General features: G+C 41.6%; 1 protein-coding gene across 1 annotated transcript in view; it reads left to right on the forward strand.

Annotated features, from left to right (window-relative positions):
• Positions 1–23,586, forward strand: part of LOC122663065 — a 31,742-nt gene extending 8,156 nt beyond the window's left edge. Inside the window, exon 3 of the mRNA XM_043858771.1 lies at positions 23,310–23,586. Within this exon, the coding sequence (XP_043714706.1) occupies positions 23,310–23,586 (277 nt within the window). The remainder of the gene's footprint in view (positions 1–23,309) is intronic.
• The last annotated feature ends 239 nt before the right edge of the window (positions 23,587–23,825 follow it).

The raw sequence follows: 23,825 nt of genomic DNA on the forward strand, positions 1-23,825 counted from the left end.
GGTGGCAATGGCATGTCCTTGGTGTCAAAGGGAAATCTGTTCTTTCAAGGAATACTTCTAGCTTATTTATCAGTTTGTTACAAGGCTTGCACATCCTTATTGTGTGATCCTAGATCACTGGATCTCTCTTGGGTATCTTAATTGTTGAATTTAAAGACAAGGATTTTGTTGTCTGTGTTTCTCCATAGCTGGTGGTCTCTTATGCCATAGATTATAGAGCCATTTACAATTCCATTTTTGTTTTCCCTCCTAAGCTTCTGTAGCAGAGGCTTTTGGTGGTGTGTCTCGTGCCTCTTGTAACTGTTTAAGTCCTTTTATGTACAATGATCATGAACTCCAAAAGAAGAAGCGTTCTTGCAACCAGTATTATTCAAGCTTGTGGGATGTTAGCAGAACAGAATATGATGTAATGCTTGAATGATCTAATTGATCAGACAAGCCCTCTATTTATAATAATTGAGAAAGATACAATAGGACAGAATTGCCTCTATTCTAGCCGACTCTATTCGAAGAGTTGGCAGTATATAATGAAATAATAAATAAACAAATCCAAAAGGACTAGAATACCCCCATGGTATTCTGGTGTACATAATTCAACACTCTCCCTCAAGTTGGAGCATAGATGCTAAACATGCCCAACTTGACCAAAATAGGATGAAAAACTTTCCCTAACAATCCTTGGTGAAAATATCAGCCAGTTGATCTGCAGACTTTACAAAAGGAACACAAATCACCCCTGCTTCCAACTTCTCCTTGATGAAATGTCTGTCAATTTCACATGTTTAGTGCGATCATATTGCACTGGATTATGAGCAATGCTAATTGCAGCCTTGTTGTCACAGTACAACCTTATAGGAAGATTAACAGAAACACCAAGATCTTGTAGTAAACCCTTGAGTCATAACAACTCACATATGCTTTGTGCCATAGCATGAAACTCAGCTTCAACACTAGAACGAGCTACCACATTCTGCTTTTTGCTGCGCCAAGTTACAAGATTTCCACCCACAAAAGTGAAGTACCTAGAGATAGACTTATGGTCAGGAGAACCATCCCAATTAGCATCCGTATAGGCTTCTATCTGTAGGTGATTATGAGGAGACAACAGAATGCCCTTTCTAGGGGTTGACTTCAAGTAGTGAAGGATACGGCGAACAACCTCCATATGAGAAGAGTACGGATCGTGCATGAATTGACTCACAATACTCACTGCAATGGCAATGTCTGGGCGAGTATGTGAGAGATAAATCAGCTTCCCTACCAACCTTTGATACCTGCCCTTATCAGCAGGTTCACCCTTATTTTTCTTAAGTCTGACATTAGCATCCATAGGGGTATTGGAAGGATGATACCCTAACAAACCATTCGGTTAGCAAATCTAGGATATACTTTCGTTGGGAGAGAAAGATGCCCTTAGAGGATCTAGCAACCTCAATTCCAAGGAAGTATCTTAACTTGCCCAGATCTTTGATTTCGAACTCCTTCCCAAGAAAAGTCTTTAGACGACTGACCTCATTACCATCAATTCCGGTTACAACAATGTCATCAACATAGACTATGAGAATGTTGATCTTCTGTCCTACCCTTTTTATAAACAGAGTATGATCAGCATTACTCTGTCTATATCCTATAGAAATCATAGCCTTGTGAAACCTCCCAAACCAAGATCGAGGTGATTGCTTCAGCCCATAAAGTGCACGCTTCAACTTACATACTTCACCTTGAGTTTTGTCACAAGAGAACCCTGGTGCAATATCCATATACACCTCCTCATCCAGTTCTCCATTGAGAAAGACATTCTTCACAACCAGCTGTTGGAGATCCCATCCCAAGTTCACGGCACATGACATCAATACTCTAACAGTGTTTAACTTTGCAACGCGTGCAAAGGTCTCCTGGTAGTTAATCCCGTATGTCTGAGTGAACCCCTTTGCCACAAGTCGTGCCTTATATCTATCCACAGAGCCATCCACCTTCTGTTTTATCACAAATACCCACTTACATCCAACTAGTCTTTTCCCTGGAGGAAGAACCACAAGCTCCCATGTATCATTTTTCTTCAAGGCTGTCATTTCTTCCATCATTGTTGCCTTCCACTTTCCATTTGTAAGAGCTTCCTGCCAATTTTGAAGAATACGAACAGAAGAAAGAGAAGAAATAAAAGCACAAAAAGATGGAGAAAGAGAGTTATATGAAGCAACATGAGATATGGGATGCTGAGTACAAGACCTAGTACCTTTACTAAGGGCAATAGGTAACTCAGGAGAAGGGATCTCACCAAATGGAGGAGTAGGCTCTGGATCCAGGATTGGCAATTGGATAGGCACTGGTGCTGTAGTGGTTGAGGCTGCTTATTTCTGGTCTGGTTCTTTGTTTAGACCTTCACAGTAGAATCATCAATCCTCCTCTGAAATGGACTATTGGTTTTCTGAACAGGAGTTTGCTCCCCCTGAACAGGAGTTTGATCCCCCTGAATTTGCTCCTCCTGAATTTGAATGTCATTATTATTTATCTCTGTGGTCTCCCCCTGTATGGGATCCATAGTGGGAGGAACAGAAGGGGAGCTTCTATAGGTAACACATCTTTACTAATGGTCTTCTCTTGAAGATGTGGGGATGGATAATAGGAAAGATGTTCATAAAAGACAACATCCATACTAACCATAGTACGCCGGGGAGAAGGATGATACCACTTGTACCCCTTTTGGGTGGCAGAGTAGCCCAAAAAAACAACGGAGCCCACGAGGCTCAAGCTTACCAGAGGATCTAGTATCGCGGGCATAACACACTGCTAAACACTTTAGGGGAAACAACAAAGGAGGAGGAGCCAAGTAACAGCTCACAAGGAGAACGAGTGTCAAGGACACGCGTAGGCATCCTATTAATAAGGTAAGCAACAGTATGGACAACATCCCCCGAATATTGGGAGGGGACATTGCGAGCAAACAGAAGAGCTCGCGCCACCTCTAGAAGGTGGCAGTTCTTTCGTTCAGCCACACCATTTTGGGCTGGGGTATTAACACAACTGGTCTGGTGTATGATCCCATGGGTAGCAAGGTAGGATTGGAACTGACCTTCCATATATTCCTTGCCATTATCACTCCTCAAGACTTTGAGAGTGACATTGAACTGAGTCTGAACCAATTTGTGAAAATGCTAAAAACAAGAAAAAACTTTACTTTTAGAGTGCATCAGGTAAACCCAGGTGTTCCTAAAGTGACAATCAATAAAGGATATAAACCAACGTTGATCAGAGAGAAGCTTTACGACTAGGACCCCACACATCAGTATGAACCAAATGAAATAAGGAAGAACTTCTTTTATTAGAAATAGAATAATTGAATGTGTCTGTTTGGCCAGAACACAACCCTCACAAAAAAAAAAGAAAAAAAGGCCGTACCCAGTGATCAAGGCTCCCGCGTTTTGCAGGGTCTAGGAAGGGTCAAATGTACGCAGCCTTACCCCTGTTTCTAGAGAGGCTGTTTCCATGACTTGAACCCGTGATCAAGTGTTCACAACCCTCACAAAAAAATTCCTCTTTATTACAATTTCTGACTAATCTGGAAATAAAGTGGATAAAGTGCCTAAAGGGGGGTAACCTAATCGAAAATACCATTGATGCAGTTCAGAAGAGAATGAGGAACTCTGATATAACTGAGAAGGTAAATTATTTTTAGGAGGACCACCATCACCAAGCAGGTACAATCCCTGGAGGAAAACCTGCAGGAGATGCTGTTACAGGAGGAAATTTTCTGGACGCAAAAATCCAGGGTGACTTGGTTAAAGGAGGGGGATCGAAACGTGAAGTTCTTTCACTCTATGGTGAACACGAAGGAGGCAGGCCAATATACAGAGAATTAAAGGGGGGGATGGTGGATGGATAACAGACCCGGAGGGGGTTCAGCCGGAGGTGGTACGGCATTTCTCAGACATTTTTACCTCTCAGGACTGTGTGGTGGATGAGGACCTGCTATCTGTGATCCCTAAGGTTGTTTCAAAGGCTGATAATGCAGTGCTTCTTGTGTTGCCCTCTTTGGACGAGGTCAAGGGGGCGGTCTTCTCCTTGTCTAGTGATAGTGCGCCGGGCCCTGATGGCTTCTCAGGATATTTCTTCACGTCTTGCTGGGATGTGGTGGGTAAGGATGTTTGGGCAGCGGTCCAGGATTTTTTGCAGGAGGTGAACTGCCCAGGAGCTTCACCTCCGCCAACTTGGTGCTCATTCCCAAGAAGGAGAACCCCGAGGTAATGTCTGATCTCTGCCCTATTAGCCTATGCAATTTTGCTTATAAGATTATTGTCAAGATTTTTGCATCCAAGCTGGCAGGTATCCTTCCTTTTGTTATAGCGGAGGAGCAAGGGGCTTTTGTGCAGGGCAGAAGCATTCATGACACTATCTCCATTGTTCAAGAGATAGCCCAGCATATCAACAGGAAAACTAGGGGGGGCAATGTCATCCTGAAGCTTGACATGGCAAAGGCCTATGACCGGCTGGAATGGGTTTTTCTTTGGCAGGTCCTCTCAAGATTTGGGTTTAGCAATGCCTGGATCAGCTTAATCAAGAAGATGGTTAACTGTTGGTTCTCAACAGTGTTGGGGGGCAGACAATCAGGCTTCTTCAAGTCAACTAGAGGGGTGAGGCAAGGAGACCCCCTTTCACCAGCTCTTTTCATTATTGCAGAGGAGGTTCTTAGCAGGGGTACTAAAAATCTGTTTGTAGAAGGGCATGCATCCTTTTACAAGCTTCCGAGAGGGTGCCTGGGGTTTCTCATTGCTTTTTTGCAGATGACACTATTATATTCTCTAGGGTGCTTAAGGGCTCGCTTAAGCAGATTATGGGGTTTCTCAGCAGATACGAAGGTTTCTCGGATCAGCTTGTCAATAGGCAGAAGAGCTGTTTTGTTTTGAGTGGTATGGCATCTCCTGCTAGGGCCCGCCTAGTAGGGGAGATTTTAGGTTTCCAAAGGAAGTCTCTCCCTATCACCTACTTAGGGGCACCTCTCTACTCGGGAAGGCTGAAGATTTGTCTGTTTAATGGATTGATTGATAAGATTAGAAGCAAAGTTGCAGGCTGGCAGGGAAAGTTGCTGTTCGTAGGAGGTAGGATCACTCTTTTAAAGCATGTGCTGTCTTCGATCCCTATACATGTTCTTGCTACGTTGTCTCCACCTTAAGCGGTCACTCGGCGAATTTATGGAGTTTTTGTTGATTTCCTTTAGGGCAGTTCAGAGTGGGGAAAGAGAAAGCACTAGGTTGGTTGGCAGAGGGTCTGTAGGCCGCTTGAGGAAGGTGGTTTGGGGATTAGGTTGCTGGAGGATGTAGGTCTTTCCCACAGGCTTAAGGGCCTGTGGAGGGCCCTTGCGGAGCGGTCATTATGGAGTGATTTCTTTAAGGCCAAGTTCTTTAAGAATCAGCATGTGGCACTTTCAGAGGCGGGTGGGACTGGTTCGAAGTCTTGGCAGAACACACTGGATCACAAGGAGCTCCTGTTGAACAACTCCAGATGGTTACTAGGGGCAGGTAACATTTTCTTTTGGCTGGATAACTGGACGGGATTTGGCCCGTTGATAGACACAGTGGATAATGGGCTTGTGGTTGATGTGAGGCTGCGGGTGAAGGAGGCCATTGGTGAGGATGGTTACTGGAGGCAGGATGTGCTGGACAACATAGACTCAGATGCTATTAGAGATTGTATTTCGTCAGGCTCCTTCTTCTTGTCGGACTGCGAGGACGTGTTGGTTTGGACCCTCTCTAGCAATGGCTTGTTCTCTATCAAGGCTGTTTGGAATGTGGTGCGGGGTGGGGCACCAACGGTTTCCTATGCGAAGTGGATCTGGAATCATACACTCTCGGTGAAAGTGGGTTTCTTCTCTTGGCAGCTTTTGAATGGGAAGATACCCACTGATGACTCCTTGATGTCGCTGGGCATCCCCCTGGCTTCAAAGTGTTTTTACTGTGGAAGGCCTCAGAGGGAGACGACGGATCATTGCCTCATTGCTGGAGGCACGGCGACCAGAGTTTGGGGCTACTTCTCACGAGTTTTTGACATTGTCCATCTCCCCACCCAGGATGCCAGAAGTCAGGTTTTACTTTTGCAGGGGTTGGCGGGCGGCCATTGCCTCAATGCGTATATTACAGGGATTCTACCATCTTTGATCATTTGAGAGCTCTGGAAGGAAAGGAACAACAGAAGGCACGGTGAAAAGAGGCAGACAGCTGGCTCCACAATTGAATGCATCAAAACTTGGGTGAGGGAACTACCCTATCCGGCCAAGGTAGGCACTCACGGGTCTGCTAGGGATGGATTAGTATTGCAATGTCTTGGTTTGTCCACACCTGCCCCCAGGAGGAAACGCCCTATCCCGGTTTATTGGTACCCCCCTTTTGTCTCGGTTAAGCTGAATGTGGATGGCGCTTGTCGTGGTAACCCTGGCCTGGCGGCGGGGGAAGGATCATCAGGGACCGACAAGGGGAAGTCCTGGCTGCTTTCTCTAACTTTTATGGCCCTTGCACTAACTCACTGGCGGAGCTAAGGGCTTTGAGGGATGGACTGAAATTGTGCAAGGTGATGGGTTTTATGGATGTGGTGGTTAATGGTGATTCAGAGGCAACTGTCAAGGTAGTTAATCTGAAGAGGTGTAGTTTGTGGGGAGGATGGTTACTATTTCAAGGAGATTCAGGAGTTAGTGGCTTCCACGCGGGCTTACGTATCGTTTGCTTTCCGGGAGATCAATAGAACGGCTGACTGGTTGGCCAATCTTTCTCGTGATACAGAGTCATCTGCCAGGTTTCAGCCTGGGAGCATGCCTTTGGGACCTTTTCAAGCCATTCTCCGTGAGGACAAGGCTGGTTTACCTACCCTACGAAGTTAATGGCTATTTTTTCTTGCTCTTGTATGGGTTGGTTAGGCTATCCTGAGTGGTGTGTCCTCTTGATGTCGTGGGTTGGGGTAAGGTGGAATGTCCCCCCTTGTATTCTTTATTAATTTTCATGATTCTAATAAAAGCTTAGGGGCCAGCCCGGGTCCCAGGTAATATTCGGGTTAAAAAAAAAAAAAAAAAAAAAGGCGGTACAATCCACCATGCACTCTACCACATTCAATCGCCTTCCTTGTTACCAGGTCTTGAAAAATACAATGGGTAGGAAAAAAAGTGACTTTGCAATTCAGATATTTAGTAAGACTACTAATGGAAAGAAGATTAGTAGTAAAATTAGGAATATGCAAAACCGATGATAAAGAAATAGAAGGAGAGCAACTAATGGAACCCTTTCCAGAAACAGATGAGAGGGAACCGTCAGCCACCCGGACTTTATCCTTGCCAGAAGTAGGATGATATTTGTGAAAAACACTAGAGGAACCTATCATATAATCAGTGGCACCCGAGTCTATAATCCACGGAGTGGAGACAACCGATGCACAATGACCACCAAACGAAATACCTGAGTGGGAAAAATTGGAACTTGAAGGATTGGAAGACTTGGCAGGAAGAGATGCAGTAGGGGCAGCGGAAGCTTGTAACATACGCCTGAAAGCCTATAATTCCTCCTGGGAGAGACCATTGTCAGTGAGCTGTAGCTACACTTTCAGTATGATTAGTCTTGTTTTTAGTTTTTCCACGACTACGATTGGCCTCAAAATCTGCAGGTTCATGTAACTTCCACCAATTAGCCTTAGTGTGATAGGGTTTGTTGCAATGTTCACACTTCACAGGCTCCTTTGCAGAAGCATTGCCATCAGATGTAGGGGTAGGGTTGGAACCAACAACTTGTAAAGCTGATCTATCAATAGTAGGAGTGTGCAACATAGTAGCCCGACGGGTCTCCTCAGTATGAACCAAAGCAAAGGACTACTACAAAGTAGGGAAAGGAGATCGGCTATGAACTTGCACACGTATAGGGTCATATTCAACATTCAGCCCTACCAGAAAATCATAAACACGAATTTCGTCCACGTGTTTGCGATAGCCAGCAATGTCACCGGTAGTAGACCGCTGAAAATCAGAGTAGTGGTCCAGTTGTTTCCATAAACTCTTGAGAGCAGCATAGTATTTGGAAACTGATAACTCCTTTTGTGTGGTGTCATGAACTTTCTTGCGAATTTCATACACTTGAGCATCATTCCCTACTTGCCATAGTTATCAAGGCATTGCCAAGGTGTCACCATGGCAACGCCATGGCGTCCGGGCTCCTTGGTCTCCTTGGACGCCATGGCAGTGTCGCCTTGATTTTTTATCCTCTAAAATGCCATGGTTGCCTTTCCGCCTTGATAACTATGCTACTTGCCCAGAAGTCTCCTTGGCAGCACTCCAAATTTTATGGGCTGTATCCAATAATAAATAATTGCTGGAAAGGTCAGGTTGCATAGATGTAGACCCTGAATTTTGACACCCCCTGGCAATGTCAACATCTGGATGTCGATTGACGAAATTTCTTTTTTCTGGAAGGGCTAGACCCCTAACCAGACCCCACCATGACCCCGGTAAAGTTCGGACGAGTATTTTTAAGTGTAAAATACTCAACGCTTGCAATGGGTGTGAGAGCATTAATCACGGGCTGTCGGCAGTTTCCCCGACATTGAATTAGGGTTTATCTTTGTTCTAAAAATTAAAATATTTTTTGACCAAATCTTGGACCAAACCTTACACCATTGGATAAGGCTCAGAAAAACAATTTCGACGGTATATTACTTGTCAATTTCTGGTACCTAGGTGTGAACTTATTCCGAAAATGGGAAGATGTGCATTTCCGAACCGATCCGGGCCCACCAGGCCTTAAAGGCCGAGAGTCTTTTATAGGGAGGGTGAGTCATCAGATGACTCACCCCCTCCTTAATTGATGCGTTGGAGGGAGTTCCTTCTTTTCTCTTCTTTTTTGTCTTTTTTTGTTTGTCTTTTCTTTTCTTTTATTCTTTTTCTTATCCTCTTATCAAAATGTCCTTTTCTTCTTTATTCTTCTTTTCTTCCTTTCCCATCTAACCTCCCTTCTTACCATTACGTAGGACAAATGTCCCTTCCACCTTTTCTTCCTTTCCCTTCTAACCGCCCTTCTTACCATTACGTATGAAAAAAAATCTCTCCTTCTCTCATCTTCTTCCACCTCCTTTAAATTCCACTATAAATAGGGGGGGGGTCTCTCCTCTTGGACATCCGGAATTACTTTTGAGAATTCCACTTCTAAAAAAAGCTCTCCCCTTTGCATGCTTATACACCTTGGTTGAACCCATGCTCGCTTGCATACCTTGGCCAAACCTCCCTTTGCATGGTTATACACCTAGGCTGAACCCTTGCTTGCTTGCATACCTTAGCCAAACTTGCATACCTTGGCCGAACTCTTGCTTGCTTGCATACCTTGGCTGAACCTCTTTAAGAGAGGTTCTTCTCCTTTTTAGCTTTGTTAATTAGCACTCCTAATTAGCCGAAGCTCTGCCAAGTCCCACCGTCAAAAGTTCAGTTGATAGGTTGGAAATCTGTCCGCATCTCATCGGCGAATCCCGTAGTAGTGCGAAAGCGCCTTCGAAAGTCAGGTATATTTTATTTCTTTTAAGTAAAACGTTACGGCGTAAAGGCCGAAAGGTTAAAATCCCAAAAAAGCAAATAATGACCGATGATAGGAGAAGCCTATTTCTATCGATCGGATCAACAACTGAGAGTAGGCACAGCTAAACAGCCGTCAGTCGGATCATCATTTTATGTAATATATTTAGAATGAATATGCCATGCAAAACAGCCTAAACAAAATTAATTCACACTAAGGCATGTATTTTAATGATCTACATTAAACCACATGGAGAATTAAAATATACCCGAATTTCGACGGCGCTTCCGCACTACTACGGGATTCGCAGATGAGAGGCGGACAGAATTCCGACCTATCAACTGGACTTTTAACGGTGGGACTCGGACAGAACTTCGGCTAATTAGGAGTGCTAATTAACAAAGCTAAAAAGGAGAAGAACCTCTCTTAAAGAGGTTCAGCCAAGGTATGCAAGCAAGCAAGGGTTCGGCCAAGGTGTGCAAGTTTGGCTAAGGTATGCAAGCAAGCAAGGGTTCAACCTAGGTGTATGACCATGCAAAGGGAGGTTTGGCCAAGGTATGCAAGCGAGCAAGGGTTCAGCCAAGGTGTATAAGCATGCAAAGGGTAGAGTCTTTTTTAGAAGTGGAATTCTCAGAAGTAATTCCGGATGTCCAAGAGGAGAGACCCCCCCCCCCCCTCTTTTATAGTGGAATTTAAAGGAGGTGGAAGAAGATGAGAGAAGGAGATATTTTTTTCATGCGTAATGGTAAGAAGCGCGGTTAGAAGGAGAAGGAAGAAAAGATGGAAGGGACATTTGTCCTACGTAATGGTAAGAAGGGAGGTTAGAAGGGAAAGGAAGAAAAGAAGAATAAAGAAGAAAGGGTTATTTTGATAAGAGGATAAGAAAAAGAATAAAAAGAAAAGAAAAGACAAACAAAAAAAGATAAAAAAGAAGAGAAAAGAAGGAGCTCCGTCCAACGCATTGATTAAGGAGGGGGTGAGTCATCAGAGGGTGAGGATGACTCACCCTCCCTATAAAAGACTCTCGATCTTTAAGGCCTAGTGGGCCCGGATCTGCTCGGATCGGTTCAGAAATGCACATCTTCCCATTTTCGGAATAAGTTCACACCAGGGTACTGGAAATTGACAAGTAATATACCGTCAAAATCTTTTTTCCGAGCCCTATCCAATGGTGCAAGGTTTGGTCCAAGATTTGGTTAAAAAATATTTTAATTTTAGAACAAAGATAAACTCTAATTCAGAGTGCTGGGGAAACTGCCGACAGCCTGTGATTAATGCTCTCACACCCATGGCAAGCATTGAGTATTTTACACTTAAAAACACTCGTCCGAACTTTATCGAGGTCTGGTTAGGGGTCTAGCCCTTCCAGAAAAAAGAAATTTCGTCAATCGACATCCTGATGTCGACATTGCCGGGGGGTGTCAAAATTCAGGGTCTACAATAGAATGCAGTAAATAGGACATCACCATTGTATCATTGGAATCCCATCGATCCTGAAGAGAACCAATGTCGGTTGGCATAGTCTCATTGCCATTAATATGGCCAGTAAGTCCACGACCAGCAATGGTCAAATAGGTAGAGCAGGACCACATCCAATAATTAGTTCCATTGAGCTTAATAGGAGCAGCGAAAGGGAGGTACTTAGGCCTTGTCTGTCCATCAATACTAGAAGTTGCAGTGGTAATATCTGAACCACTCATGCTTGCAAAGACCAATCAACAGAACCAACAATAAAAAACTCAATAGAACCAGCACAAGATCGATGCAGCCAGCCAAATAAAACCCAGAAAAGGGAGATTGTTATTTGGAGAAATCGATCCCAGAAGAGAAAACCTGATTTTTGCAGAAAAAATTCTGTAGAAGATGCTAGAAGTTAAGGTCGAGTGGTCCTTTGATAGGAGTAGAACTTCCCTCAGAAAATCAGCAAAAAATAACAACCCTAACCCTAAAATCGATATTTGTCAGGGTTTTAGAAAACCCTGAAAGTGAGATCGATATAGGGTAGGGGGCTTCAATTCCTGATGAAATCTTGTGATAGATGCTATCCAGGGCTGCTATAATGGATCTCCGGTATGAACAATCAACCTCTAGTGATAAAAGAGACTTGATCTTCAAGGGGAGAAAACTTCCAAAAAATCGCAGAAGAGAGGGGGCAGCAGCTATCGCAGAATACAGTGTCTTCAATTCATTGGGTAATGAGGTAGATGGAGGGCAGCAACTAGATCATTTGATCACCTCATTAGTGCTGCCCTTTATTGAAGGTAAAAAACCAGAAAAAAAGAAGAAAGAGAGGCCGAGAGAAAGAGAGGCAATGGGGAAGGGGTTTGTTCAGTAACCTAGATCAGATTAGATGCTCTGATACCATGTTAGCAGAACAGAATATGATGTAATGTTTGAATGATCTAATTGATCAGACAAGCCCTCTATATATAATTATTGAGAAAGATACAATAAGACAGAATTGCCCCTATTCTGGCCAACTCTATTAGAAGAGTTGGCAGTGCATAATGAAATAATAAATAAACAAACCCAAAAGGACCAGAATACCGTGGCGGTATTCTGGTGTACATAATTCAACATGGGATATTAAACGTAGTGCAACTTCTGGAGGAGCTTCTAGCAGCCAAAAAGGCTAGTCAAACGAATGGTTTCAGTTTGGAATCATTGCAGGCTTACAGCCGCTTAGCACAGGAAGCCCATCCATTGGGGGAGGAGGGCTCCTAGGCTTTGCATTGTTTTGGCATTAAAGATTCCTAACCAACATCGTTGGTTGGGCACAATTTGCTTCTATGGAAGCTGAGCTTCTAGAACCCCTGAAACAGAAGGCGAGAAGCTTACCTAAATATACCCTTAATGCTGTATGGTCCATCACTATCATTCTCAAAAGGAGATACTACTAACGTAGGGAAGAACATAAGGATTTATAAATGTGGAAAACCAAGAAACAATTCAAAGAAATTAAAGAAACTGAGCTTGCTGCTGCTGCCATTCTATTCATAAGAAAAGAAATTAAAAAATATGAAAATGTCAGTTCAATACAAGCTATTATAACTTAAACTGAACTGAAATAATAGACATTGAAAATCCCAGTTTTATGATTCTAGCATGGGTAAATCAATCCTAACAGGAAAAGTAAAACTCTAAAAATAGAAGTCAATAGACTGCTAATAAGATCCACATGACCAGTAAACTATTCTGACCAGGACTCCTAAATATAATAAAATATTCCAATTGATTCTAATTTTGATATCTTCTAAACTATTCTGATTGTGATAGTCCTAACGGTGAGGTGCAACAGATCTACCTCCTACTAGATCTGTTGCACCTGCTGCGTTTTGGATGAACCATTCTATCGAGGTAAGTATCAGCCAGCGCCTCTATATCAACTATACACTGAGGAACTTTCCAACTTCACTCTTTTATTCAAGTATTTATTGTTACTTTATCTTAATTATTGAAAGAGTATATCGTTAGTGGAGTAAGCAGGCACTGTCACTTGGTGATGTTTAACAGCTTGGAGATTCAGTTTTGAGTGTGAGAAAAAAAATACCATTGATGAGGAATATCTCCAATCTGACCCTCCTAGGACCCTGTGAAAGTGGGGCTTATACCAAGTTGTATCCCTTATTATCACCGGGGCAAGCATATTAAGAAAGCTCTTGTCCTAAATACTCTCTGAACAGAAACCCCTTGTCCAAAATACTCTCTGATCCACATACTTATGAGAAATGCAACTGGTTTAACTCTTCAATAAGGTCATGAGTCAAAGCAATGCATTTCATCAAGATTCTCAATTGCTCATGGACAGGGAGGGGGGGGGGGGCGATGATGAAGATACAAAGGTTATCCTTTGTTCTATTTACTGTTTTTTACCTTAAGATCTGGGATTGTTTCTGCATTAAGATACATGCTGATTTGCCTGCTCAAATCAGATCTGAAAAATTGAAGGTAATTGACCCAAATCAGATTCTAAAGGGGTCTGGAGATTGCTAATGCCACTCCTAGATACTGTAAATATATTCTTAAATCTGTGATCGAGGATATCAAAGGGCTGATGAAATCTGTAAACCACTAATAATTGCTCTGCAGATGGATTGATGTAAAGCAAGAGGGAGGTTTGCTTCTTCGGGGGTATCTGTTGGAATATGTACTCCAGAATACTGTGGGGGTATTCTGGTATTTTTGGGGGTAGTTTTATTCTTCTTATATTATTAAGTTTATGTCGGCTATGTGGGTTTTAGTCCCACATCGCCTAGTTTAGTCTATTTGTAATTTTCCCTCTATTATAAATAGAGGGGCTTACCTATCAATTAATTAATTCAAGTATTTTACAACTTCCATCTTCTCTTCTCTCTAAAGTTACTGGTTACAGGTCCTAGGTTTTCTACATGGTATCAGAGCTGTTGTAACCAGTGATTGATTCTCTTCTTGGTTTGCAGTTTTGAGAGTCGTTTAAAGGTCTCCGTTATGGTGAGCAGCCAATGTTACCGCTGCATATATATATCTGCTGTTTGCGTTTCGTTTGCTCTGCTTTTGAGCCACAAACATAGAATGATTCTGTTGGAGAAGATGGTTTTCGTTGGTGTTGTTTAAATCGAACCAGACTGCTGATGGTTCATTAGTTCTACGACTATGGCTGCCGCTGCTTCTCGTTTGCTGCCGCTGTTTATTTTTTATTTTGCTTCTGCAAGTCTGTTTCTACCACTGGTTGTTCCACTAGGTTCAATTGGGTATCGCTTTGCTGAATCGTTTGCAGGTTGCAGACATATAGCTTGGTTTGTCTCTGTTTTACCACCATTGAGTTGCTGCAATTTTTTTTTTCTGCCATACTCTCTCTTGAGGGCTACTTAATACTGTTCACGGTGGGTCTTCGATCCACTCTTTTGGGCTGATTCAAGCCCCTTGTTACCCTGCTGCTCTCTCTGGTATAGACTGAATCAGTTGCTGGTTTTTCTTCGATTGATGCTATCGATTTGCTGAAAATAAAAATAAAAAAAATTAAATTTGAAGACCAGCTGCGTCTCGATCCATCTCGATCTACCAGTTCTGTTGGCTGTTTGTCGTTTGCAGATGTTCTTGTAGTTTCTATCTCTTCTGGCTGATTTTCCCCGCTATTATCGAAACCCTTGAGATCCTGTTTTCACGGTTTGGTGGTTGCTTGAGGAAGACGATGAATGTTTCACAATGGGTTTCCTTTTAGTTTCTTTATTCCTAAAGTCTTATTTTATTCCTTGAAGTTTCCCTTCATGCCCTTATCATCTTCTCTTATTTACCTTTGTCCTTATTTTACTCTAAATTCCCTTCATGTCCCCTTACTTCTTTATTTTCCAATTATCCCTTGAAAATTCTGGTTATTTACCAAATTGCCACTCTCCATAGGCATTATTTTACTTGTTGCATCCCATTGCTTTTTGTTTACCAAAAGGCCCTTGCAAAATTCTGGTTATGTACGGAACTGCCATTACTTTTTAATACATTCCCCTATTTGACTACCCAATTGATCCTTGAATATTCTGGTTTATTACCAGTTTGCCCTTTGGCTTGGATTGTATTTAAAAGTGGATTTTCACGAAATTGCAACCATGCCATCCTTTTTTTCCAACACCGTTCCCTTTCAATAATTCTATTTCCCTTCGTATCCCATACATTTGGCATATACCCATAACTCCTTTGAAAGTTAATGGTATTCTCTCATTTGCCATTTTTTCCTTTTTTTTCATTACCCTTAGCACCTCTTGGAAAATTCTGGAATATTATGTTTTTGTCTTATCTCTTACATCATCTCTCTTATGTACACGTGTACTACACATGAGGGGGGGATTATATACAGTACACCTGCAGACATTGTAGAAGCAGAACTTGCAGGAACACTTGGTGCAAAACATAGAAGATCAGAGTTTTCACCATTGCCAATGAGTATCTACTTTGTTATTGGGTTGAGTTTGCCGTAAGGGGGAGATTGAAGTATTGAAGAGTATTGAAGATATTTGGTTGTTGCCTATTTGAGGACTTTCAGTTGGGTTGATACGTTTTTCCATTTGCTGATTGATTTGATTTCGGTTGCTTGCTGCTCCGGTTATTTCACTTCAAGATTCTATGTCACTATGACAATCGAGATTCATCACTGGATAGCTATTGAAGATCGTTGAAAATTGCCTTTTTAGAAGACATTCCAGTTCCGATTTGCTGATCATGTCTGTCCAAGTTTTGGAGATCTATTTTTTCAAGTTCTTAAAGGTTTATTTGGGAGCTGCATTTGTCTTGAAGTTGGATTCTACTACAACTTGGTTTTTTCCTTTTTTGTTCAAGTTGGGTATTAGTGTCTTGTATACGCCAACTTGAGGGGGAGTGTTAGCATTAATTGGAGTTCTTTTTTTTTTAGTTCAAGTTGGATCTTATTTCTTTACTTATTTGTATAATCCAGTTTGAGGGGGAGTGTTGGAATATGTACTCCAGAATACTGTGGGGGTATTTTGGTCTTTTTGGGGGTAGTTTATTCTTCTTATATTATTAAATTTATGTTGGCTATGTGGGTTTTAGTCCCACATCGCCTAGTTTAGTCTATTTGTAATTTCCCCTATATTATAAATAGAGGGGCTTACCTATCAATTAATTAATTCAAGTATTTTACAACTTCATCTTCTCTTCTCTCTTTTCTTCTCTCTAAAGTTACTGGTTACAGATCCTAGGTTTTCTACAGTATCAGTAGGGACTGAACATGCATGGGTGTGGATTATAGGAAGAGGAGACAAGAAACAAGAAGATGAAGAGGTTATGGAGCAAGAAAAAACAATGTTGCTAATCTGCTCTCTTAACCCCTCCGCCCCCTAACCAAAAAAGAAAAAGGTTGAAAGAAGATTAACTGGAAAAGGTTGGGATTGGTGAAAGAAGATTAATTGGAAAAAGTTGGGATTGACCATATCACATTTGAGGTAAACGTAAAACCCAAATCTACTTATCCTTTTTACTATACGAGGTTAAGTTGGCATTGGAATGTGCCAAGACTTTTGATAGTAAACGTTGGATGTTGTCCCCTATATTTGAGGCACTAACATAAATATCATTTTAGCCAGCTTTCCCAATTTGGACGTCCATTGCAAGGTGTTAAAAAAGTTATTTATCCACCCATGTCCCCCTTTGGATAGTCCGCCGTGTTAGAGCTCTTGCATGATTATACATATTGTTTCCTCCTTTTCCTACAAGGTCGGCCTTTTAGAGGAAGCGGTTCCGACATGGTATCAGAGCAGGCAAGGGTCACAGTATCGAGTCCCCTTGGGAGCATGCAGGTGTTAAAAAAATTATTAATCCACCCATGTCCCCCTTTGGATAGTCCGCCGTGTTAGAGCTCCTGTATGATATACATATTGTTTCCTCCCTTTCCTACAAGGTCGGCCTTTTAGAGGAAGCAATTCCAACACAAGGTGTATCTCATTTCAAGGTTCCATTGAAAACGGTTTTTCACCATAGGTCTTCCTCACTTGGTGACTGATGTCTTATCGACCTAGGTACAATTTCTCAAGTTTAGTTGGAAGTGATGCTGTTATCCTACTCTTTGCCTGATAGGATTTAAAGACTCAAATTTTCTCCTCATCTGTAATATAGTAACTCCAGAGATTGATTGCTGAAACAACTGGTGACATGGAAACACTTCAATGACTACACATATTTTAAACAACATTCAAGGTTTGTAAATCATATTGAGATAATGAATAGCCAAACCATACAAAGTACTGATGATGATGCCAACAGGCTATTGAAGAGACATTGATGTAGATCCAAGCCTCCATGAGCTGAAGAAGCCCCCCTGATCATAGGGTTTTAGTAGGAATCTTAGACTAGCTTATACTTAGATTTATTTTATGTCTTTAATTGAACCGGTTCAAATTGGTTGTGTCCAATTGGTTCAATTTAAGTTGGTTCAATTTAAGTGAAGAGCTCCTATTGGCGAGTAGGATCTTATATCCTATTGGTTGATGAGGAATCTTTTTCATTTAATTGTTTTAAAGTGTCTTTAAGTGTTAGGGTTAAATAGGTTTTTTCCCTTTAAGTTGTTTTAAGTTATTTTAAGTTCGCTATACCTTCCACGATTTAGGAAGGAGGAATTTAAATTGTAATAGGATTTTGGCCGGCTACCCTTAGGCCTTTATTAATAGAAAACGAGGGAGGCTCCCCCACATAATTCAGAGTTTAAAAATTTCGTTTGTTGCTGCCTTTGCTGCTGCTGCTGCCATGGCTCCCCTTGTGTGAGTGCTGCCTTGTGGATCTCAAGGTGAAGGACTGGTGGACTCCGGTGATTCCTTGCATCTGTTTATGATCGGGAGGTTCTTTTTTTCTGCTATCAAGCTACATCAAGCTGCTGCTGCCTTTGAAGGAGATCAAACCAGTGAGTTATTTTTAATTCCCTACAAGTTTCCTTCTTCATCTTCTCCATCCAACCTAACCCTGATCGATCCCCCTTAAACCTTAATTGTTTTAAACCCTAGTTATCCTATCCAGCCCCTTCCCACCATCAGATCTATTCCAATTTTACACCATAGTTCCAGTAGGCCATCTCCTTCACTCGATCCCCGTTCTGCCTCCATTCCAACAGCTAAATAACCGAAAACCTCTAAAATCTGTCCAGATCTAATCTACCATCCAAGCCACACCAAACTTCAACCGAACCACCTCTACCAGTGACACTTGACCAGAACCCCTTGACCTAATTCCCCCTAAAAACCCTAAATCTCATCGTCCCCTTCATTTCAAAACCTGAAACCCTAAACCTAAAATTTCTGAAATTTAAAAACATATTCAAATCTAACCAAACCTAGTTCATTAAGACCTTTAAAACCTACCTAGTTTAATCCTATAAACTATATTCCCATTACCTTACCCTAACCTTGGAATTTTGACCTAAAACTACACTTCTGTCTTATTGGAACTGCTGAGCCAGCAGCCCCCTCGTTCCTTGTTATTGGTCTTGGTTTAATTGGCTTCTTGTAGGGCTTTACCCTATCTAGAACTACATTAAGTGGTATCAGAGCCATGGACGAACATGGCAATACAGTGTTGAACACAAATCTGCCACCTCTACCTGATCCTATGACTGCAATCATGGAGATGCTCCACAAGCTGTCGGCAGATCAGAAGACACTTGGTGATCGATTACTGAATATGGAACAATGGCAGACTATTCTTCTTAGGGATAGCAACATTCCCTTTGAAGAGGAAAGGTATCAAGTCCAATCTGAAGTGCACGGGACCTTGGGCAGAAACAGATTCCACGGAGATAGATCCCGAGGTTATAGAGAACCTTATAGAAACCACAGAGACCACGTAGATAGAAGAAGACATGATAGAGGTGGATACAGAGAAGATAGTGACAGAATTAGAGAAGACCCTTAAAGGCCTAATTTTGAGGAGTATTTGAGGTCCTACTTCACTACAGATGAAGGTACTAATCGAGGATATGATACACAGAAGGTGAAGCTTGAGCTGAAGGAGTTCGATGGGAACCATGATCCCCAGCTATTCTATGACTGGCTTGCTGCCCTTGATGATTACTTTGATTGGTATGATTTGCTTGAAGACCGAAAGATGAGATTGGCACGTACCAAATTGATTGGTCCTGCCTGAGAATGGTGGCACACTGCAAAGAGGGACATGGAACTTGATGGCCATGCACCTACTACATGGGAAGACATGAGATATGATTGGAGGGAGAAGTATTTGCCCAGGCACTACAGAGCTCAGATGCAGGATCAGTTCAACTCCCTTCGACAAGAGACTATGACTGTAGCTGAGTACATGCAGAAGTTTGATGCCCTTTCTTCTCGTATTGGCACTAGAGAGGGTACCACTCAGATGTTATCTTGGTTTCTACTGGGATTGAGGGCTGATATCATCAGAGGTATTGGAGTAGTTGATGTCAGAGATGTGCGGGACTGTTTTGAGAAGGAATTGAAGGCTGAAGAATTATTGACTGGGGACACCAAAGCATCATTCCCAGCCCCCAAATCTACCAATACTGATTACACACGACCTATCAACTCTACTGTTGGTCCTACACGATCAGGTTACTCTAGTGGTAGTACTCCTCGGCCTACAGTTTCCCCACGTGTGGACAACAAGGGCAGAGCCCCTATGGTTAGTAATGACCCCCACAGGTGCTATCACTGCAATGAGTTAGGCCACCATGCCAAGGAATGTCCACAAAAGCATAAAGCTGTCCATGTGTCTACAAAAGAAGAGGAACCCTCTGATGATGAACAAGGTTTCCATGCTTATCCTCCATCCGATGATGATGATTTAGCTAGGTACTGTGACGATTTGGGTGGTGATGCTCAACGTGTTCATCTTATTACTCAAGTCTTAATGGATGATGTGGCTGAAGGTGGAGAGGTAGTTGAGAACAATCCACAGGAAGACATTCAAGTTGCTGCACCTGAAGAAGTGGAGCTCGATGAGAAGGTTATTAACATTGAAGACCCTATGGAGGCTGAACACATGGAGTTTGTGATGTCCCCTTGGTTCTTTGAAGAGAAGGCTCCACGACTTGAAGACTATGTTCTTAATGTTCCAGCCTCAACAGAATTCTGCCCGGGAAGTGTTAGAGCTGCTGCTCACATGTTGCTTTCCCCTCATCAAGTCATCATCACAAAATTCGTGAACAGGTTTCTTCACAACGGCATAGCACTTGGACTCCTACTAGTGATGTCAAGAAGCTTAGCCCCAAGTTGCTGAAGTGTTGCATGGATTTCACCCATTCATTGGAGATGAATGTTTCTAAGTCGGGGAGAGTTGATGTAAATCCAAGCCTCCATGAGCTGAAGAAGCACCCTTGATCATAGGGTTTTAATAGGAGCCTTAGACTAGTTTATACTTAGTTTTATTTTATGTCTTTATTTGAACCGGTTCAAGTTGGTTGCATCCAATTGGTTCAATTTAAGTTGGTTCAGTTTAAGTGAAGAGCTATTGGCTAGTAGGATCTTATATCCTATTGGTTGATGAAGAATCTTCTTAATTTAAGTGTTTTAAAGTGTTTTTAAGTGATAGGGTTAAATAGGTCTTTTCCCTTTAAGTTGTTTTAAGTTAGAGAAAATTACTAGGACACCCCTTGTACTATGGCCTAATTACTTATTCTCCCTAACTTTTCTAACAATTACTTGAACACCCCCTGTAGTTTACCATTTCTTTCAAGTAGGTCAAGTCCGTTAGTTTAGTGATGATGTTATTGGTTAAATTACAAAACTACCCTTAAAGGATACTGAAGTGATGGATTTACCCCCCTTCAGCTTCTTCTTCCTCCAACCAAAAGAAAAAACCGGGCAGCCATGGCTGCTGTTTCAAAAACCATTAGGGCATCTTGTGAGCATACCGCAGCTAGGTAAAAAAGCCCTAACTTTTACCACAAATCCTTGCTGAAACACTATCTCCTATATGTAACCCTAACCTGGAACCTCCACCGCAAGCCACGGCATTAACAACGAAGGTGGTGTCAACGACACAACAAATTGGGCCAGGAAGAAGAGTGCCAAAGGAGGGATAATCGGTTTTTGTTTGACGAATCAATCTCATCCTTGATCTCTTCCACTTCAGACTCTTCTTCCTCTAACGAATCTTTCGCCCTCTCTTTATTTTCTCCTTTTCCCATTACTACCTTCGTTTTGAGTTTTTCAAGTTGCCTATGGCAGATGGGTTTTGCATCTTCTGGCGTTTCAGAAGTAATTTATGTAAGACATTGAGGCAGGGATAATGGGTTTTTCTTCTATTGTTTTTTCTTTGGTGGGTAAGGTAGGTTTTGGTTTCTTGTGCATTAGGTGAGGTTGAGAATGGGAATTTTGTGGTAGATTTCAGGAGATAATTTGTGTGTTTGTGTCAATATTGTTATATTTAAGGGGATTTGTGGTGGTTTTGGACTTGAGATTGGTGGTTTTCAAGTCCAGTTTAGTGGTTTTGAGGGCGAAAACTTTTAAGCGGTCTAGTTCAAATTCGAAAGTTCGAAGCAGTTTGGCTATTTGAGAGTGTTTCTGAAGCAGATCGAACACCTTTGGATGCGGTTATTTATTTCTTTGGCAGGGATTGCTGTGTTTTTGTTGACTCTGTTGAAGGATTAGGGTGGTTTTAGCTTGTCATTGGTGGCGTTACATTTGTAGTTTTTCCGTCAGAAACGTTATTGGCTTGTTTTAGTTTCCGGAGATGAATTTGAATATGCAAGATTTTTTCAGAGTTTTTCGGTGCTTGGTTTGAAATCATAGTGAACTTGAAAGTTGAAACCCCTTTCAGAGAGGAAATCATGAGCTGTTAATGAGCGTTATACTATGAGGTTTCTCCAATCTGAGCTTTCCTGGGTTGTTTGCAGGAAGAAGAAGAAGAAGGAGAGTAATTTGGTAATTTTAATTTCACTATTTTCTATTGAATAGGTGATAAGGGTAAAATGGACATTTCCATTTAAACACTACAGCTGACTAACACCGTCAGGTTTGAGGGGGTGTCAAGTAATTGTTTCAAACGTTGATAACCGTAAGCAAGATGGCCATAGTACAGGGGGTGTCCAAGTAATTCTCTTTAAGTTATTTCAAGTTAGCTATACCTTCCACGATTTAGGAAGGAGGAATTTAAATTGTAATAGGATTTTGGCCGGCCGCCCTTAGGCCTTTATTAATAGAAAATGTGGGAGGCATAATTCAGAGTTTAAAAATTTCGTTTGTTGCTGCCTTTGCTGCTGCTACTGCCATGGCTCCCCTTGTGTGAGTGCTGCCTTGTGGATCTCAAGGTGAAGGACTGGTGGACTCCGGTGACTCCTTGCATCTGTTTATGATCGGGAGGTTCTTCTTTTCTGCTATCAAGCTACATCAAGCTGCTGCTGCCTTTGAAGGAGATCAAACCAGTGAGTTATTTTTAATTCCCTACAAGTTTCCTTCTTCTTCTTCTCCATCCAACCTAACCCTGATCGATCCCCCTTAAACCTTAATTGTTTTAAACCCTAGTTATCCTGTTCAGCCCCTTCCCACCATCAGATCTGTTCCAATTTTACACCATAGTTCCAGCAGGCCATCTCCTTCACTTGATCCCCATTCTGCCCCCATTCCAACAATTAAACCCTAATCCCCCTCGTCCCCATTAAAACCTAAAACCTCTAAAATCTGTCCAGATCTAACCTACCATCCAAACCACACCAAACTTCAACCGAACCACCCTCTCCATACCAGTGACACTCGACCAGAACCCCTTGACCTAATTCCCCCTAAAAACCCTAAATCTCATCGTCCCCTTCATTCCCAAAACCCGAAACCCTAAACCTAAAATTTCTGAAATTTAAAAACGTATTCAAATCTAGCCAAACCTAGTTCATTAAGACCTTTAAAACCTGCCTAGTTTAATCCTATAAACTATATTCACATTACCCTACCCTAACCCTAGAATTTTGACCTAAAACGGCACTTCTGTCTTATCGTAACTGCTGAACCAGCAGCCCCCTTAGTTCCTTGTTATTGGTCCTGGTTTAATTGGCTTCTAGTAGGGCTTTGCCCTATCTAGAACTACATTAGACATTGAGGCCTTCCTCTTATATTAAGAGTAGTTGTTAGCTTCCACTTTGATATTCTAATGCAACCAGTATTTCAGATTACTGGTAATAAAAATTACAAAGTACCTAGTCAAGGCCTGGTAATATAGAACATCAAAGTGGCATGTTTTCATAAATTTCCTTAAATGCCATAAACAAAGCTTGCTTTAATCTTGTATATGCATTTATTTATTTAGTGATATTCTAATGTTCTCATCGTATATATTCAGGAGATATGCCGCTTTATATGTTGGTAAGAACATCTTACAATTTGATGATGAGATTGATGAGATTTCGGGACATTCTTATTTGTTTCTGAAAGAGCAGCTTGAGCTTTCAACTGTGCCTCTTCCTGGGATACTTCATGGAACCATAATTGGTTTGGGTTCAAACCTTTTCTACATCCTTTGCTTTCGATATGCATATTTGTTTCCTTATGAGTTTTATCCCCTAAATGTGACCTTAGTATTAGAGAGTAGTAGCATTCTTTTAGGCTGTTGTTTCTGAATATACTTTATCATTGTGCAATATTTTTTAAAATAAAATCGGAATCTTCATGTGGTGTACCTTAGTGAATGACTTGACTTTTTCTTTTCATGATGATGTGAAAAGGTCTTTCACACTTGAATAAAATTAATTCTCTAAAAAATGATTATTATTAATAAAACTTCAAATTTCAACCCAATCACTTCAATATAACTGTATCTCTTGATATTCTTCATTATTATATTTCATATTTTATGCAT

Source organism: Telopea speciosissima, chromosome 5, assembly GCF_018873765.1.
Source record: "Telopea speciosissima isolate NSW1024214 ecotype Mountain lineage chromosome 5, Tspe_v1, whole genome shotgun sequence".
Taxonomy (NCBI): Eukaryota; Viridiplantae; Streptophyta; class Magnoliopsida; order Proteales; family Proteaceae; genus Telopea; species Telopea speciosissima.